The sequence below is a fragment of the Choloepus didactylus genome, chromosome 27, assembly GCF_015220235.1.
Source record: "Choloepus didactylus isolate mChoDid1 chromosome 27, mChoDid1.pri, whole genome shotgun sequence".
NCBI lineage: Eukaryota > Metazoa > Chordata > Mammalia > Pilosa > Megalonychidae > Choloepus > Choloepus didactylus.
Genome location: NC_051333.1, coordinates 6,202,640 through 6,220,490, shown reverse-complemented (window position 1 = coordinate 6,220,490; position 17,851 = coordinate 6,202,640). Strand labels below are relative to the sequence as shown.

Here is a 17,851-nt window from a genome sequence, read left to right as displayed (position 1 = left end):
TGGGCTGGCTGGGGTGGGGAGGAAAGAGTTGAGTATGGGTGTTTTCAAGGTAGAACAACCCCTTCGGGGTCACTGCACAAGCTCCTGCTTCCAACTGCTCCAGTAATTGGGGACTATTTCTGTTTTTCCCAGAGGCCAATGGGAAATAAGCCGTACTCCTTACCTGGTAGTCCCCAAGGGGCATTATACCTGGTGATGCACGAGGAGGGGCACTGGGAGAAAAGAGTCAACTACAGGCAAAGCCGCAGCCCCTCCAAGATCTCACTGATTCTTCTCACCAAACTTGAGAAATAGGGATTATTCCATTTTGCTGGGGAAGACACTGAGGGCCCAGGAAGAGCAGTGACTGGTCCAAGGTCACACAGCAAGGAAGGTGGGGAGCAGGATTGTGTGCACCCAAGACCTAGGTTAATGTCTCCTCCCAAAAAGAACAGGTCTCCCCAGCCCCTCCCGGTCCCCTGTTATCCTGGGGCTGAGGGCTGGAGTGGAGGGAAGAAGGATTTCACCCCAAAAGTCAGTGTTATACTTATTCATGGAAGAAGGTGGAGGGGATGAACTGTGCCCCACAAAAGGAGGGGGGGGGGGACGCCCGGACTCCTCAATCTGAGGGAGGAGGGTCTGGGGTCTGTACTCCTGGGTCTGAGGGAGGAGGGGGCTGGGGGCCCGGACCCCTGGGTCTGAGGGAGGTGGGGCTGGGGGTCCGGACCCCCGGGTCTGAGGGAGGAGGGGCTGGGGGTCCGGACTCCTGGGTCTGAGGGAGGAGGGACTGGGGCCTGGACCCCTGGGTCTGAGGGAGGAGGGGCTGGGGGTCCGGACCCCTGGGTCTGAGGGAGGAGGGACTGGGGGCCCGGACCCCCGGGTCTGAGGGAGGAGGGGTCTGGGGGCCCGGACCCCCGGGTCTGAGGGAGGAGGGGCTGGGGGTCCGGACTCCTGGGTCTGAGGGAGGCGGGGCTGGGGGCCCGGACCCCTGGGTCTGAGGGAGGAAGATGAGGTTGGCGACCTGGTGAGCTGCAGAGCCGGGTTTCGGGAAAAGTGTCCCAGACTCCGGGTTTGGGGACCCAGGGTGGGAAGGCGGGGGCCGCCTGGGGCGGGAGGGGGTGGGGGCCGGGCCGCAGTAACAAAGGCCTCTCCCTCCAACAAGCAACCCCCCCTCGGCCCCGCCTCCCCGGCCCCCCGCCTCCCCTGATTGGCCGGTCTCCCTGCCCGTCAGCGCCGCCCCCCTCCCCGGGTCTGCAGCAGCTCCGGCCGCCTAGTCGCGCCCCCCCAGCCCCCTCCCCCCGCCCCCGCCGCCCCCCGGGCCGGTGCAGCCGCAGGCGGGGTCCCCCTCCCCCTTCCCCCTCTCCCCCCAGGCCTCGCGCGCCCCGGACCGGCCCCCCCTTTCCCCTCCCCTTCGCGCCGCCGCTGCCGCGATGCCCCCCCCTGCGCTCGGGGCCCGGCTCCGGCTTCTCGCCGCCGCCGCCCTGGCCGGCCTGGCCGTCATCAGCCGAGGTACCGCAGCGCCGGGGGCGGGGGGCTTGGCCGGGACTCCAGGGTCCCCGGGCGGGGGGATGGGGGCGGGAGGGCTGCGTCCCGGGGCCGGCAGGGGAGGCTCCGGAACGCAGAGGTCGGCGCCCGGGGGCGGGGGCCGCATCCCCTGGCCCGGCAGGGGGTCCTCGGCTGTCTAGAGCCGCGCCGGGATGCGGGGGTCCGCGTCCCGGGGCGGGAGCCTGGGCTTAGGGGCGGAGGTCTGCTTCTCGGGGCCGGGGAGAGGGTCGCGGACACCCGGGCCCGGCCTGGGGGCGGGAGTCTGCGGCTCCCGATCGGGGCGGGGATGGGGGGGTGTCAGACTCTGGAACCCCCAGGCAGGGGTGGGGAGGTGGTGGCGGGGATCGGATGCTGGGTCGGGGGTCTCCTTCTCTGCGTGAACAGGGTCCCTGAGGAGGTCCCTGCCTGGGGGCTGGGCAGAGATGGGGGGATGCCTTCCCTGAGTCTGTAAGAGGAGGGGGCAGGTTGGTCCAGAGACCTGGATCCCAGGGCTAGGAAAAGGGGGGAGCTGTGGCCTCCCAGCTGGGAGGGGCTGAGATTCCCCAGCTGGGTCACCCAGGTTGGGAGGAAGTATTGGTATTTGGGGATTCCGGGTTATGCGGAGCTGGAGATCCGGGGTGCTGGTTTTGGGGCTCAGATTTAGGAGCTCTAGCTGGGTGTCTGGGTGCCCCACCTGGGCAGAGGATAAGAAGGGCTTGTTGAGAAGGGGGATCTGCTTGAAGAGGAGGGAGGGGAAGGGTTAATGCCTGGGTCAAAGGGTTAATCTCAGCCCTCCGGTGGGGGAGGGGGCTGGGGGAAGGTCTACTGTGGAGCAGTGCTGGGGGGATGGAAAGGTTAATGGGGGTGGGGGCCGGGGGGATGACTTGGATATAGGGGGAGCTTGTGTCTCCCCAGCAGGGAGGGTCGAGGAGAAGCCCCACAGGAAACCGAGGGGAGAAGAAGGCAGGGGGTTAAGTGGGTGGGTGGGTGGGCTGGGATCAGGGTGAATTCAGTGCTTCTGGAGGTTTCCCCAGGCCCTGCCCTGAGCCAGGAGCCACAGAGGCCACCAAGGGCCCCCAGCAGGCAGAGACCCCAAGTTCCAGCCACCTTGCAGCACCCACAGTCACCCACGCACGGCCACACAAACAGCCCCTCCTGGCGGCCGTCTACACCCACCCACGCAGACACCCAGCCCGGGGACAGAGCCGGGCGCTGCGGGCACCTTCTCCCCGCCTGAACTGGGTGAATCACCGTCTGGCTTTCTGACTGCCTGTCTCTCGGTCTCGCTGTCTGTCTGTCTCTCTCTGAGTCTCTGTCCTCAGATGCTCTCTCTCTATCATTCTGTTTGTCTGTCTCTCCTTCCCTGCTGGTCTCAGCACTATCTCACATCTGTCCCTCTCTGCCTCTCAGACTGTCCCCGTTGTCATGTCCCACGCGTGGGGCTCGCTCCCCTCCCGGTCACGTCTGAGTCCTCACTCACTTCTCTCTGGCTTTCCATCTTCATTTCTCTCCTGGTCCTCTCTCTGGCCTTCTTTGCCCTCCCTCCTTCCTTCTGCACTCCTGCTACCTTTTGTCTCTCCCCCCACTTCCTCCCTCCTTCTTGCCTCCCCTTCCCCCCTCCCTCCACCCCACCCTCCTTCTTGTACCCTCAGAGTAACTTCCCCATTTCCCACTTCTGCTCTTTAGGACTCCAGGCATCCCGTCTGTCCACATTTCCTGGCCTGGGAGCTCTAGCAGAGCCGGGAGTTGCCTGGTGACCTTGACCAATCCCTGACCCCTTCTGGGTTTTAGGTTCCCCATCTGAGAACTAAGGGTCTCGGGGGATGGGGTGCAGTGAGCTGGAACAGGTAGGAGGCAGAAGCGCACACACACACACAAACACACACACACACACACACACACACACACACACACGTCCTGACAGCGTGGGCTCCGAAAAAAGCCCAAGGCAAGATACACAAAGTAGTATCTTCTCTTCTCATTTATTCATTTGATGTTTTCTGAATTACGCGAAGGAAACAGTCCCCCAGGAGGATGTGTAAGAGGCAACCCCGTCACCCCACCGGCCCTGTGCAACGTCAGCAGCCGGAGCACACCCTCCGCGGCTCTCTCGCACTCACACAGAGTCAAGCCACAGAGGTCAAGTGTGGAAGGGATTGGTTTGTCGGCTGATGCTTTCCCCGACAAACCAATAGAATCATAATAAACCCATTTCTCCGCAACAAGTTTTTTTTTTTCTTTTTTCCCCATTTAACTATCCCTCCCTGGCATCTGTAGATAATGATCCATCTTTTAGTTTCTAGATTCTTTATGCGCACACACACACACACATACACGCCCACACACATATCCATTTGCAAAGTAGCAGCACTGTTGTATTTAAAAACAATTCAACAAAATCAAATGGCAGCTTCAGCTGCGGCCAGTGGTGCAGGCAGGTCCTTTGCTTGCTGGGCAGCCGGCAGGGCCGTTTTAGGTCGAGGGGGCAGGGCAGACCGTGGCAGACAGGCGGAGCCCCAGGTTTGAGTCCTGGCATTGCCCACGGCTCCTCAGAGCTCCCCATTTGTCCAGAGTGACTGCTCTGCTTCAGGGGTTCGTTTCACAGATTTTTCTTAAGTGCACAGTCGCTGTTCTAAGAACTGGAACCGGGGGTATGTACGGCAGTGAGCAAACCAGAGCTGGCACGGCCCTCAAGGAGGCTTTACCTCAGTGGGCAGAGAAAAACAACAACAACAACAACAACAATTAAAAACAAACAAGTAAAGAAGATAATTTAGAGTGATGAGTGCTGTAAAGAAAAGAAGTGATTTCAGGGCCGAGCTGCCCATTTTAGCTCCCGGGGTCAAGGAAGGCGTCCCTGAGTGGGTGGGTGTAGCTAAGCCCTGATGGAAGAGAAGACGCCTCTGCGGCATCTGGGGAACAGCGGAGGAAAAGGTGGGCGCCAGCGGAGAGATCAGCAAGGAGGTCAGCGTGGTGGGATGGAGGCTCTCTCTGCATCTGGGCCCCATGCGTCAGTGATTAGAAATCCCCCAGCCTCCCAAGGTCCGCAAAGAGGGGAGTGAGTCTAGGGTGCCAGTTACCCCAGGACCCGCTCTTCTCACAGCCCTTTCCTGCCAGAACCCCACCCTACCCCCACCCCTGCCCTCGCTTCTGCCACTGACTAGCTGACCAGGACAAGCTTGTGCACCCTCCCTGAGCCTCGGGTTCCTCATCTGTGATTTCTAGGGCTCCAACTCTTGAACTCCTATTCACTCTTCAAGGCCCACACTCAAATGCCCCCTCCTCCAGGAGGACCTCCCTGACTGTTTGAGGTAGAGTCCCACCCACTCTTCTGCACACCCTCCGACTCAGCAGGGACAGTGTCCCGGGGGTTCTCCCCCACCTGACCAGGAGTTCCCAAGCTGCCCTCCGCCCCTCAGCTTTGCCTAAGTTCCTTTGCAGGGCAAAGAGGTTCTTACTCCTAGGCCAGGTTGCTCAGCTTGTTAGAAATCTCTCCTAGGGGAACTCACCTGTGTGCAGCTTTCATTCCTTGGTTTATCACAGGTATCTGGCCCACCGATCTGGACTGTAAATTCCTCGGAGCAAAGAGCTATTATTTTTCTCCTCTTATAGATGTGGAAACTGAGGCTCAGGTTGGCCCCGAGTCACCCAGTCAGGAAACAGTGGGGCAGATATTTGGCCCCCAAGCCCAGGGTTTTTGGGGCTTGGTTATCTGGCCTCTGCTGACTGTCCATTCCCTCCACAAATACTCCTCTGCCCTGAGCCAGGCCAAGCTCTGGGTCTGGGGGACACAGAGAAGATTCAGGCCCTCAGGAAATGCCTGCAAAGGAAGGGAGGCCCCCAGGAACACTGTCGCAGCTGATTTGGAAGGTGTCCAGAAGAGGGCATGGGAACTCTGCATCAAACAATCAGGGAGGTCCACCTGGAGGAGGGGGCATTTGAGTCTGGGCCTTGAAGAATGAGTAAGAGTTCGAGAATTGGAGCATGTGCCGCAGGCATCCATTTATAGTCACTCATTCAACAAATATTTCCCAGGGCACCCCAGCTCTGCCCTCAGGGAACTTCTAGTCTGATGGGGGAGACAGATGCACAAAGTCACCATAGCATGACCCAAGCTCTAATGGAGGCGGTCCAGGCATTGTAGAATACAAGTTCCCAGGAGACATGATGCCGAACTGAGTTCCCTGGCAGAGGTGAGGGTTTTCCAGGCAGAATTTCCAGAGACAGGACCTCTTGTACACCGGCTTGGTGATTTACATGTCAGCATCTCCTCAGGCCTCCTGGGGCCGGGCCCTAAGATGGAGAAGCTAGAGCTCTGGATTTGGTTTTCTGTCCTGGAGGGACTCCAGTCTGATGGGGGAGGCAGACGCACACGATCCAGAGTGATCAGGGCAGTGACAGAGGAGGGGCCAGGCCTGGGGACAGAGTGGGTCATGGGCTCCTGGAGGGTTGATCCTGAACAAAGGAATGGTTAGCCTGGCCCCCCATAAATTGACATTTATTGAAGCCCAGAGAGGGAAAGGATTGGCTCAAAGTCACACAGCACAGAGGGGACTCCTGGTCCTTAAGTCTGGGGATTTTGCAAGAGAGGTAGACAGACCTGTGACATGCAAATCCAAGGAGACACAGAGCAGGAGTCAGAGTCCCCCATGAGACATTGATTCGTTCATCACGTATCTCCAGGACCGCCCAGGAGCCAGCCCTGAGCTGGGCGTGCTGGGGACATAGAGATGGCTCCTGCCCCACACTTGCCCTGGAGGAGCAGCTCCCCATCTGGTGGGGAAGACAGATGGACAACTCCGTCCAAAACACGCACGAACCTGCATCAAGCTTGGGGAAGGCCTCCCCTTTAACCAGGGGCCCCAAGGAGAAGAGTTTTTATGGAAACGTTGGGGGCAGCAGGCTGGGGAGAAGGGAAAGGCACAGCTGGGCAGGCAAGTGCCGGGGACATGGGGGAGGAGAGTGATGCCAGGCCTTGGGCAGGGGGCTGAGGGGCCAGGACGCCATCCCCAGAGTACTGGGGAGCTACAGAAGACAGAGCAGCGAAGGGGCGAGGGCAGTGCTGAGTGGCGGAAAGCCCTCTCTGGTGAGGGGTGTGTTTGTCCATCTGTCAGTGCTTCTGTCCAATGGAACATATAGTGAAGGTTCTGCCTTCCTGTGTGGGGTCTACACCCTCAGCCCACCCAAGCAGATGACAGTCCTGCAGGGGTGTCTGTCTGCATCTGCCAGCTGCGGATCAGGTCTTCACATGCACCTGCAACCACGTGTTTCAGACCTGGGTGTGACACCACCTCGGACAGCTTTTTGGCCCAGGGTGGCTGTGTGTGCCTGTGTGCCTGTACACCCTGCCTGTGACCTGATTGTAGGTGACAACGTGACTGCACACGGCTGGTTCTTGGCCCCGGGCAGCCCCTTTGCACGAGAGAAGGTGTGATGGCCTAACTATTCCACCATGCAGGCTGTCACTTCGTGCATGACTTTCCGATGTGGGGCGGGAAGGGGGTGGCCCTGCTCCGTGAGCTCAGCATGACCTCTCAAGCCAGCACGTGTGCGTGTGCAAGACAGTTCCCCCGGGTGCTCTGGGTAACCATGTGTGGACTTACCAGCAGCTCCTGGGAGGTGGCGGGGCCATCTATGGGACCGTGTGGATAGGGGGGTGCCTCTGTGTGCTTGGCCCGGGGCCAGCTTTTAGTGGCCAAGCAGGACAAGGGGATGCTTCTGGAGCCAGCTGTCTTTTCTCACTGACCTCCTGCTGGGTGTGTGTCCAGGGCTGGGTGTGCGTCTGTCCCTCGGAGCAGGGCTGAAGCTGTGCGCGTGGCTAAGAGTGAGGGGCTTTTTCCTGGTTGGGAGCTGCTCTGTGTGCCTCCCTGGACCCTGGTAACTGTGTGTGTGAGCGTGCATGTGTGAGTGCCATGTGCAGAAGTGTATGTACATATTGCATATGCATACATGTGTGTGCATGTGATATTGCGCATGTGTGCACGTGTGTATGTGCGTGCATGTGTGTACGTGCGTGTGTGTGCACATATGGTTTGTGTGCAAGTGTGTGTGCATGAGTGCCATGTGCAGAAGTGTGTGTGCATGTGTGCACATATGGTGTGCGTGAGTGCCATGTGCAGAAGTGTGTGTACGTGTGTGTGTGCCTGTGTGTGCACACATGCATATACGCTTGAGCAGGTGCATGTATGGTGTGTGGTGTGTGTCTACGTGAGAGTGCACATGCATGTGTGTGCATGCATTGTGTGTGCACGTGTATCCATAGATCACGTCCTGTTGTCACTAGGCCTGTGCATGGCAGTGTCCACCGTGCATCCTGTGCTGTCCAGCTGGGGGAGCCTGAGCCCCTCCCTCCTCCCAGGCTCTGCCAAGGCCAGGAGAGGCTCGGGCCTGTGGGAGCCCAGAGCAAGGGTCTGCAGGACCCAGCCCTGGACCCCAGCCCTGGTGAGCCCATGGCCCTGGCTTGGCCCCAGCCCCAGAGGGGCTGCTGATGGAAAGGGCCTTTGGGGGCCATTGGGGCCGCACAGACAATTAATTCATTTGATGAATTAGTTCCTCATCCCAGGGTGGGGGCAGGGCCCTCCCTCCTTGACATCCAAGGTCACCCGCTGCCTTCCCTCCCCCGCCAGGGGCTGTCTCCAGCCTCCGTGCGCCCAGCCCCCTCCTTGGCCGTGGTCCAGAGAGAGATGAAGGGGTGGGGTGGGGACTGGCTCCAAGGAGTGTACAGGCAGGCGAGGGCGTGCAGGGGAATTGTGGGCACACGTGTGTGTCCGCATGGGTGTGTGTGGCTGCGAATCTGTGTGGCTGTTCACACAGAAGTGTGCATCAGAGAGATGTGTGTCCGGGGGAATCTATATGTGCATCTGTGTGTTTGGGTGACTGTGACTAGCTCCATGTGCTCATGTGTAAATGTGTGTGCAGATCCATGTGCAACTGTCTCTATGGGTGTAAATATGTCTCTTGATGTGTGTCTATGATGGGGATTTGTACGTGTGCACCTGTGAATACATGGGATTGCATGTGTGTGTGTGTACACGTGGATCTGTACATATGTATCTCTGCATATCTGTATGAATATATCTGTAGGTATGTGTGTGTGCACGTGTAGCTGTGCATGTCTATATGTGGGTATCCGTGTACGTGTGTGTGTGTACACATGGATATGTATAAGTGGGTCTCTGTATGTAGGTAACTGAAAATTGTGTGCGAGTGTATCTGTGTACGTGTGTGTGCAGGTGCATTTGTGTACTATGATTGCGTGCCATCTGTGTAAGTCTCTGGAGGTGCATGTGTGTACCCGTGCAAGTCTCCCTGTTAGTCTGCCAGAGCGGGCCTGTGGGAGAGCACGTGTGTGTGTCTGGCGTGTCTGCTCTCCCTGTGACTGCTGCGAATGCATGTGTCTGCAAGGGTGTGTGCGGCGTGTGCATGTGTGTGCGTGTGCGCATCTACGCCATCTCTGGGGGTGCCAGGGGGCGGGAACCCCCCCCCCACGCAGACCCTGCTCCCCCGACTGAGCCGGCCCCTCCCTTCCTCAGGGCTGCTGTCCCAGAGCCTCGAGTTTAACTCTCTCTCTGACAACTACACTGTGTGCGAAGGGGACAACGCCACCCTCAGGTACCCCCCGGGGCTGGGGAGGAGCTTGGGGACCTGGCACCATCCTGCCCCTTCGCCATCCAGAGCCTCACTCGCAGCCTCTGTCAGAGGGAAGGAGAGAAAGAAAACCTCCTGTCCCCGAGGACAGCCTGATGCCTCCGTCAGGAGAGGGGCTGGGGGGGCCAGCCCCGACACAGCTAGCACCACCCCTGCCTCAGTGTCTGTGACTGTCAGGGGGCTGGGGACAGGAACCCCTCTGGGGTGTTCATGCACACACAGGGTTGCTCAATAAACAACAGCCAGGTTATGTCCCCTGGGTTTCTGTCTCCTCTGTCTGGGTCCCTGTCTCGGTCCCCTTCTCTCTCTGGGACCCTGTCCCCCCCTCTCTGAGTCTCTGTCCCCCCCTCTCTGGGTCTCCGTCCCCTCTCCCTGAGTCTCCGTCCCCTTCTCTCTCTGGGACCCTGTCCCCCCCCTCTCTGGGTCTCCGTCCCCCTCTCCCTGAGTCTCCGTCCCCTTCTCTCTCTGGGACCCTGTCCCCCCCTCTCTGAGTCTCTGTCCCCCCCTCTCTGGGTCTCCGTCCCCCTCTCTGGGTCTCTGTCCCCCTCTCTGAGTCTCTGTCCCCCTCTCCCTGAGTCTCCGTCCCCCTCTCTCTCTGGGTCCCCGTCCCCCTCTCTCTGGGTCTCCGTCCCCCTCTCTCTGGGCCTCTGTCCCCCTCTCCCTGGGTCTCTTTCCCTCTCTCTGGGTCTCCGTCCCCCACCCTGGGTCTCCATCCCCCTCTCTGGGTCTCTGGCTCACAGCAGTTCACTAACTGCTAGCCCTCATCCCCTGTGGCCCCTGAGGCACATGCCATCCCCCTGAGGCTCCTTCCACCCCCCTGTAACGAGGGTTCAGTGATGTCTGCTGCACAGGGCTACAGCAGGAGCCTGGGGGGCCTCCCCGCCCTCCTCATCCCAGGTGGGAGAATGTGGGGGACAGCTCCACTGCGGGGAGAAGCACCTCCCTCTCCCCCACCCCCAGCTGCTTCATCGACGAGCATGTGACCCGCGTGGCCTGGCTGAACCGCTCCAACATCCTGTACGCCGGCAACGACCGCTGGACCAGCGACCCGCGCGTGCGGCTGCTGGTCAACACGCCCGAGGAGTTCTCCATCCTCATCACGCAGGTGGGACTCGGCGACGAGGGCCTGTACACCTGCTCCTTCCAGACGCGCCACCAGCCCTACACCACCCAGGTGTACCTCATCGTCCACGGTGAGCCCCCGCCGGGCAGGAGGGGAGGCCGCGGCACACACCCAGACCCCTGCCCTGTGGGGTCCAGCCCAGCAGAGCCTCATGGATAACCACCCTCCAGCGTGACCTTCTCCAGGGCGGGGAGCGGGGGGCACTCAGTGGACAGCTGCATCCTCTCACAGCTACTCCACACCCAGCTGCTACTCCATGCAGCAGACGCGGGGTTGCAGAAGGGACATGCGCTGCCCTTTGGAAGTGGGCTTTGAGAGGAAAGGCTCAGAGAGGGCGTCCCAGACGCGACGACTGAGGGGAGACTTTTAGCTGGACAAAGAGCTAGTGCCAGGAAAGGAGCAGCAGGTACAGAGGCCCCGGGAGATGTCAGCCAGCTGGCAAAGGCCTCCCAGCCGCTGGATTCTGCCAGAACTCCGAGGGGGAGAGAAAGGTCTGGAGGGGCCACAGAGAGGCAGGAGCCAGGAGAGGGGCTGGGCAGAGCCAGAGCAGAGGAAGGGACGGAGCTCAAGAGCCTGCCTCACCCAGCATCACACATGTGTCTGCAAAGTTAGATATGAAATTATCATGCGACACAGCAATTCCACTCCTAGACCTATTACCCCAAAGAATCAAAAACAGAGGCTCAAACAAGACTCGCACCCAGTGTTCACAGCAGCATTATTCACGAGAGCCCGAAGGCGGAGGCAGCCCGTGTCTGCTGACAGATGATGGAGAAACAAAATGCGGGAAGACTCCCAAAATGGAATGTGATGCGGCCGTGAAGAGGAGTGAAGTTCCGATCCATGCGGCAGCATTGATGAACCTTGAAGGCATCGTGCTGAGTGAAATAAACCAGACACAAGAGGACACATTGTACAATTGCACCTACATGAAACAGTGGTACAAGCAAATTCACAAAGAAAGGAGATTGGAGGTTTACCAGGGGCTGGGGGAGGGGAGCAGGGAGTTACTGCTTCGTAAGTAGTTTCTGTTTGCAGTGACGAAAAATTCTGGAAATAGTGGTGGTGGTGGCACAAAATTGTGAATGGTAATTAATGCCACTGAAGTATTTTTGGGTTATAAATATCTTAACCACAATTTAAAAAAAAAAAACTTGCTTCTCCTGTCCCCCAGAATTGCTTTAAAGTGGGTCTGGAGGAGAGGGAGGGCTCGGAGACACAGAGACACGGAGGGGTCATCACGAGCTCGGACTCAGGCGGTCTGGGTTGGGATCTTGCTCCCCTCTGAAAGCCGAGCAGCCCCCCCGGCAGGCAGACAGGGCCTGGGCAACCTGTGTGCAGGACGGGGCAGGGGCTGTAATTCGTCAAATCCAGGACATCGTTGACTGGAAGAAGCACCGTTAGTTTAGGTCCTGCTAGGAAGGAAAAAAAATTCTGCCAAACAGACTCCAGCATCATCCTTCAGGGCCGTTCTGACTTGAGAAGTGTTCAAATGGGGAAAGCACACGTGCCTTAGAACTGATGGGACAGAGCGACAGCTGCCCCCGGGGGCAGGAGAGGGGGTTAATGGGTCGATTTTGTAAAGCACTTGGGTCAGGTTGTAACACATGGCAAGTGCATGTTTTAAAATTATAATAATAATAGACATAGACAGTGATGGGGGGGGTGGGATTCAGACTTGATGGATGATAGAGAAACCAACTTACGATGAAGGTGGAGAGACAGAAATCAACAAAGTGGGGAAGACAGAAGACCAAGAAGTAGAGACCTCAGGGGAAGGGCAAAGAGGCAAGAGAAACACAGAAAGCAAATATCAGATGGGACTCCCAGGTCTGAGGGAGGAGGGGGCTGGGGGCCCAGACTCCTGGGTCTGAGGGAGGAGGGGCTGGGGGCCTGAATTCTCGGGTCTGAGGGAGGAGGGGGCTGGGGGACGGGACTCCCGGGTCCTGAGGGCCCCCAGCCTCTCACTGAGCCCCTCGCCCCGCAGTCCCCGCCCGCATCGTGAACATCTCCTCGCCCGTGGCGGTGAACGAGGGCGGCAGCGTGAACCTGCTGTGTCTGGCCGTGGGGCGGCCTGAGCCCACTGTCACCTGGAGGCAGCTCCGAGGTGAGGACCCCACCCCTTCCCCGCCTCCACATCCGGTCCCTCATTCCCAATAACCCCGCCCTCCATCCCCCTCATTCCTAATTCCCCCAACTCTTGCATTGACTTGATTTCCTCATCCTACCCTGATCCAGTCATTTCACCCCTGGAGCTCAGATTCTTAGAGATCTCCCACCCGGATATCCCCAGTCTCCCTCCCCACGCTCACAAGATTCTCCTGGACTCCGAGCCCCTGCAGCTAGGCTCCATTCTACACCCCTAAGCCGGGGACCCCCTGGCCCTCGTGCCCAGGCGTTCGCCTCCCCGCCACGCCGCTGAAGGATGCTCTGGCCTGGCGGTGCCCTCACCCCTGCAGTCGGTTTTAGGTGACTCTCCTGTGTTCATGTTTGGGTACCACTGCTCTAGGCTGACCCCAAGTACTGCCCAGGTGCCTGAAGGTGACATCCCAGACCCCACAGCCCTTACCTGACCCAGACTCCAGACCCCAGACCCCTGGGCCCTCACTTCCTAGGTCTTCGGAGGGGGACCAGCCAGTCCCTATGTCCTCTCCCCTGCACCCCCTGTGACCCGGGCACCAGCTCTCAGAGCCCTGCACCTTCCCCCACTGGGACACTGGAGCCCCAAGAGCTCCGTCTTGAGATCCTGGATCCCTGGGTGCCAGTAAGTCCCCAATCCCAGGCTAGATCCCAGGGTCTTCTGAGTCTTGTGCTCTGTCATCAGAGCCCAGATCCCAGAACTCTGCACCCTCCCCCACTGGGTCTGTATTTCCAGGATCTTCTGAGATCCAAGATTCGGAGATCTTCCCCCACTTACCCGTCATGATCTGAGTCACGGGATCCTAGATCCCTGGATGCCCGGAACCCCCAAATCCTAGGGCCCTCCCCACTGGGTTCCAGTTACCGAACCCCAGGTCTGCAGCCACGAACCCCCACCTCCGCCCTCGGGGAGCAACCAGCCCCGCGACCCCCTCCCGGTCCCACTGACCCGTGCACTCCGGCCCCTCAGTGCCGCCCCGCTGATGTGTGTCCGTGTTGTGCCCGTGTTGTCCCGTGTTAAGTGTTTGTGTCCGGCCCCGCCCCTCCCCCCTCCCCCCACAGACGGCTTCACCTCCGAAGGCGAGATCCTGGAGATTTCCGACATCCAGCGGGGCCAGGCGGGGGAATACGAGTGCATGACGCAGAACGGGGTCAACTCCGCGCCCGACAGCCGCCGCGTGCTGGTCACAGTCAACTGTGAGCCCCCTCCCAGGCACTGGGCCCGAGGCGGGGGGGGGGGCGGGCTGTGGGATCCCGGGAGGAGGGGTCCGAGGGCGGAGGGGCCGGGTAGAATTCACTGACCCTCGGCCCTCGCCAGACCCTCCGACCATCACGGACGTGACCAGCGCCCGCACGGCCCTGGGCCGGGCCGCCCTGCTGCGCTGCGAGGCCATGGCGGTGCCCCCCGCGGACTTCCAGTGGTACAAGGATGACAGGCTGTGAGCACAGCCCCGGGGCGGGACGCGGGGGAGGGGGAGGGTCCTCGGTCCCTTCGTCTGGTGGGGGCGGGAGCCGGGAGCTGGGTCCCGGGAGCTGGGTGGGGGCGGGGCACTGCGTTTCAGTGACGGGGTCCGCTGGCGCCTGGGAGAACGCGGGGGCCTCGCAGGCTGAATGCTGGGCCCGGGCTCCCTGGCTAAGCAGGGCTGGAGTCGGGGATCGATGCCGGGGTTCTGGCGGAGCTGGGTCCGGCTGGCTCAGGGCGCCCCTGCAGACCGGGGGCGCACGCCGGGGGCGTCCAGGGTGCTTGAGAATCCAGTATACCCGGAGAGGTGCGGCGGTGGCAGTGGCCCGGGGTCCGTCAGCGCTGGGACCCTGGGGCCTCGAAGTCGTGGGGTGGGGGTCAGGATGCGGAGTCTCCGGGGTCTGGGCTCTGCGCCCCCCCGGGATCCCGCGGCCCGGGCCCTGACCCCAGCGCCCCGCAGGCTGAGCAGCGGCGCGGCGGAGGGCCTGAAGGTGCAGACGGAGCGCACCCGCTCGATGCTTCTCTTCGCCAACGTGAGCGCCCGGCACTACGGCAACTACACGTGCCGCGCAGCCAACCGGCTCGGAGCTTCCAGCGCCTCCATGCGCCTCCTGCGTGCGTCCGAGCGAGCGGGGGGGCGGGGCGGGGCGGGGCGGGGCGGGCGCGGCGGGGGGGAAGGTGGGGCCGGGAGGGGGCGGGGCGGGAGTGTGGGGGGCGGGGCGCGGGCGGGCGGGGAAGGTGGGGCCAGGAGGGGGCGGGGCCGCGGGCGGGCGGGAAGGTGGGGCCGGGAGGGGCGGGGCCGGGAGTGGAGGGGCGGGGCCGGGAGGGGCGGGGGGCGGAGCCGCGGGCGGGCGGGAGGGGGCGGGGCCGCGGGCGGGCGGGAAGGGGGGCCGGGAGGGGGCGTGGCCTGGAGGTGGGTGGGGCCAGGGAGGCGGAGACTCCAGGACCGCCCCGCAGACTGACAGCCAGATTTAGGCAAGACGGACGCTGAATTTCAGAAGCAAGAAATTGATCATTCAACAGATAGGCATTGAGCGTCCACCAGGGACCGGGCGTGGGGGGAGCCAAAAAATAAACAAGTAGCCACATGTGTAAATAAATAACAAGCAAATACAGTCACGCATAAATAAACAAACACATGTTTTGGATATCCAGAAGAGCTAGGAAGAAAATAAACATTAGAGGGGATTGGGGGTGGCGACGTTGGATGAGCTCATTAGAGAAGGTTCCTGGAGGAGAGAACTGAGTCCTGGATGGTAAGAAGTCAGCCTTGCCAGGCTCTGGCGGGGAAGCTTTGCCGGCAGAGGAGGCTGCGTCTGCAAAGGCTCCTCAAGGAGGCTGGCATGACCAGAGCGTCCGGGGGACACCAGGTTCAGGCTGAAGGTGGAGCCCAGTTGATTCAGAGCCTGTAGACGACGCTAAGGGGTTTGGATTTTATTTTACTGCAGAGTGGGGCCCCTGGAGGCTGTTAAGCAGCAAATGACATCTGGTGGGTGTTTCTAAAGAGAACACTCTAGCTGCTGTTTGAGGAATGGGCTTTGGGGAAGAAGATGGAGGCAGGGAGATCAGGCAGGAGACTGCTGCAGCTCTGGGGAGAGGGGGCAATGGTGGCATGGGAGTGAGGCAAGCTCTGTCTGAAAGGTGCTTAGAGGAAGAAGAGGAGGGTGAGGAAAGAGTGAAGCTAAGTTAGAGGCGGTTCCAAGTCTTCAGCTTGGGCAGCGGGTGGATGGGGAGGCCACTTTTCAAAACTGAGAAGCATTGGGGGCTCGCTGGTTTTAGGGGAGAAAAGTCAAGAGAGCGGTTTTGATCTGTTGGGTATAAGATGCTTGGTGGAAGTTCTGGATAGACAGAAACCGTAAGAAAGAAGGATGACCACTGAGAATCCCAGGCTGAGACAGCGGGATTAGAGGATCCTAGAGGGGCAGGGAGACAAGAGAGCGACCAAGCACGGAGAGAGCTGTGCACAGGGAGATGCTGACTCCCAGCAGAGGCCCTGGAGAAGTAAAAAACGTGGACACATCGAGTGAGAGCCCTGGAGACCCTCAGACACAGAGAGGGGGCACCCAGGAGAGACATGCGTGGCATCTCCCCTACCCAGACCTCATTCTGTGACTCTTTCTCTTCCCCCCAGGCCCCGGATCCCTGGAAAACTCAGCCCCGAGACCCCCAGGGCCCCTGACCCTCCTCTCTGCCCTGGGCTGGCTGTGGTGGAGGATGTAGGCGAAACCCAGTGCGGCTGGCTTCCCTGCTGGGGGGGCCTCGGGCCGAGAGCAAGAGAGGAAGGGGGAGCAAGCGCTGTGGGTCTCGAGGGGGCCGAGGAACTCTCGGCCGCCGAGGAAGAGGAGAGGAGGAGGAAGAAGAAAGATCTTTAGAGAACCCATCACTGTGAGGGATAACGCAAAATTATGCATCTTTCTACAGCCATTCTCGTCACCCGTTCACGTTTCCGATTGTGACCCACCCTGGCCACCCCGCCCCCCACTCTTAGCTCAGGCTGTGGACTGGATTGTGTGTGGGTGTGTGTGTGTGTGTGAGTGTGTGGTGGGGAAGGGGGCTCAGCAGGTCTCCCTCCTCTGCACCCCTACTTCTTCTATCCCCCAACCCTGGTCCCTCTCACCTCGGGCTGGAGGTAGCTATGGGGGGGTTTTGTGGTGGCAGCTGTGAAGACAGTCTGTTCAGGCTCTCTGCTTTCCCAATATATGCACGCATGCCGACCCCCTCCCCGGCCTGCTGAAAGGGTGTCTCCAGGTAGGATGGGGTGGGGAGAGGTGTCCCCGTCTCCTGTCAAGATGTCATTTGGCCTTTGTGAACAGGCAGGGAGGGGAGGGGTCTCCATCTCAGCTCCCAGCCTCCCTGCTGTCCCCCACCGGCTGCCTGTCCCCGGAGGCCCCCTCACTCACCCAGGAGCCTCAGACCTTCCCCCTTTGCTTGCCCTCCCCACCCTGAACTTTCTGGCCCCCTCCTGGGCCAATCGGTGCTTCCATCTGACTGTCAGGCCGATGGCCATCGCTGCCTGTCTGTCTCAGTGCTTTGCCCTGCCCCCACCCCCACTGCCCTCGGCCACCTGCAGTGCCAGCCAGCTGCGCCCCCCCCCCCAGCCCCTGCAGCTGGCCCCAGACACCCAGGTGTGAGCTCACGGGTCCGTCACGCCTGGCTTCACCGACTGTCCCTCCCAAAGGCTGACCCGCCCGCCTCACACACACTCAGACAGACTCACACACCAGCGACTGTGACCAGCAATAGCCCCAGTGACCAGCCGTGGTTCCCCCGAGGGTGGGCCACTGCGGCCGGGGAAGGAGCGTGGAGAGGCTGCCGCGTCAGCTCTGACTGTAGAACACCCCGACCCTGCCACGCCCCACACGAGGTGGAGGAGAGACAGGCGTCACCTGACATCCTGAGGCAGCACGAAGATGCCAGGTCACCGGCTCTGACTCCTGGGAGACCCTCCTCTATAAACACCCACCCCCGACCATTCCATCCACAGCTTGGTGGGGAAGAGGGCAGTGCAGGGGGCAGGGGGCAGTGACTGTACCTCAGACGGGGGCGTGGGCCCCATCCCACATTGTCTTCCATTCCCAGGGTCCGGGGGGATGGGGAGGGGCGGGGGAGGGGCTGGAGGGAGAGGGGCGGGGGGCCCTGGGGGCTGTGTGTTCCGATTCATGGGGAGTGTTGAAACCACCTCACCAATAAACGCCTTTTTCCAAAGTCTCTGCCTGCAGGCGTCGGCATCTTTAAGGATTTGGGTGAGAGGAGGGCAAGGGGAGTGGACATCGATGGTGCCTCTTTGGCGTCACCCCCCCTCTCCTTTCTCTTTGGCGGATTTGGCATTGACCCCAGACCCAGAGGCGGCCCTTGATCAGCTTAAGTCAACAAGATTGGTTCAGAGATGAACACAAGACCCAGTCAGGCTGAGGAGAGCAAATGAATCCCAGCATTTATTTGGATTCACAGGAAGAGACACACTTTGGCCAGGTAAT

General features: G+C 60.7%; 1 protein-coding gene across 2 annotated transcripts; it reads left to right on the top strand.

Annotated features, from left to right (window-relative positions):
- The first annotated feature begins 1,360 nt into the window (after positions 1 to 1,360).
- IGLON5 (IgLON family member 5) lies at positions 1,361 to 17,455 on the top strand. 2 transcript variants are annotated; one of them, XM_037820377.1, is made up of 8 exons: positions 1,361 to 1,488; positions 9,036 to 9,114; positions 10,111 to 10,343; positions 12,261 to 12,380; positions 13,475 to 13,609; positions 13,731 to 13,851; positions 14,335 to 14,489; positions 16,006 to 17,455. In XM_037820377.1, exons 1-8 carry the CDS (start codon positions 1,410 to 1,412, stop codon positions 16,092 to 16,094), a joined length of 1,011 nt encoding a protein of 336 aa, XP_037676305.1. In that variant the 5' UTR covers positions 1,361 to 1,409; the 3' UTR covers positions 16,095 to 17,455. The 2 variants fall into 2 exon arrangements, with proteins under 2 accessions (XP_037676305.1, XP_037676304.1); XM_037820376.1 differs by having other exon boundaries at positions 10,048 to 10,343.
- The last annotated feature ends 396 nt before the right edge of the window (positions 17,456 to 17,851 follow it).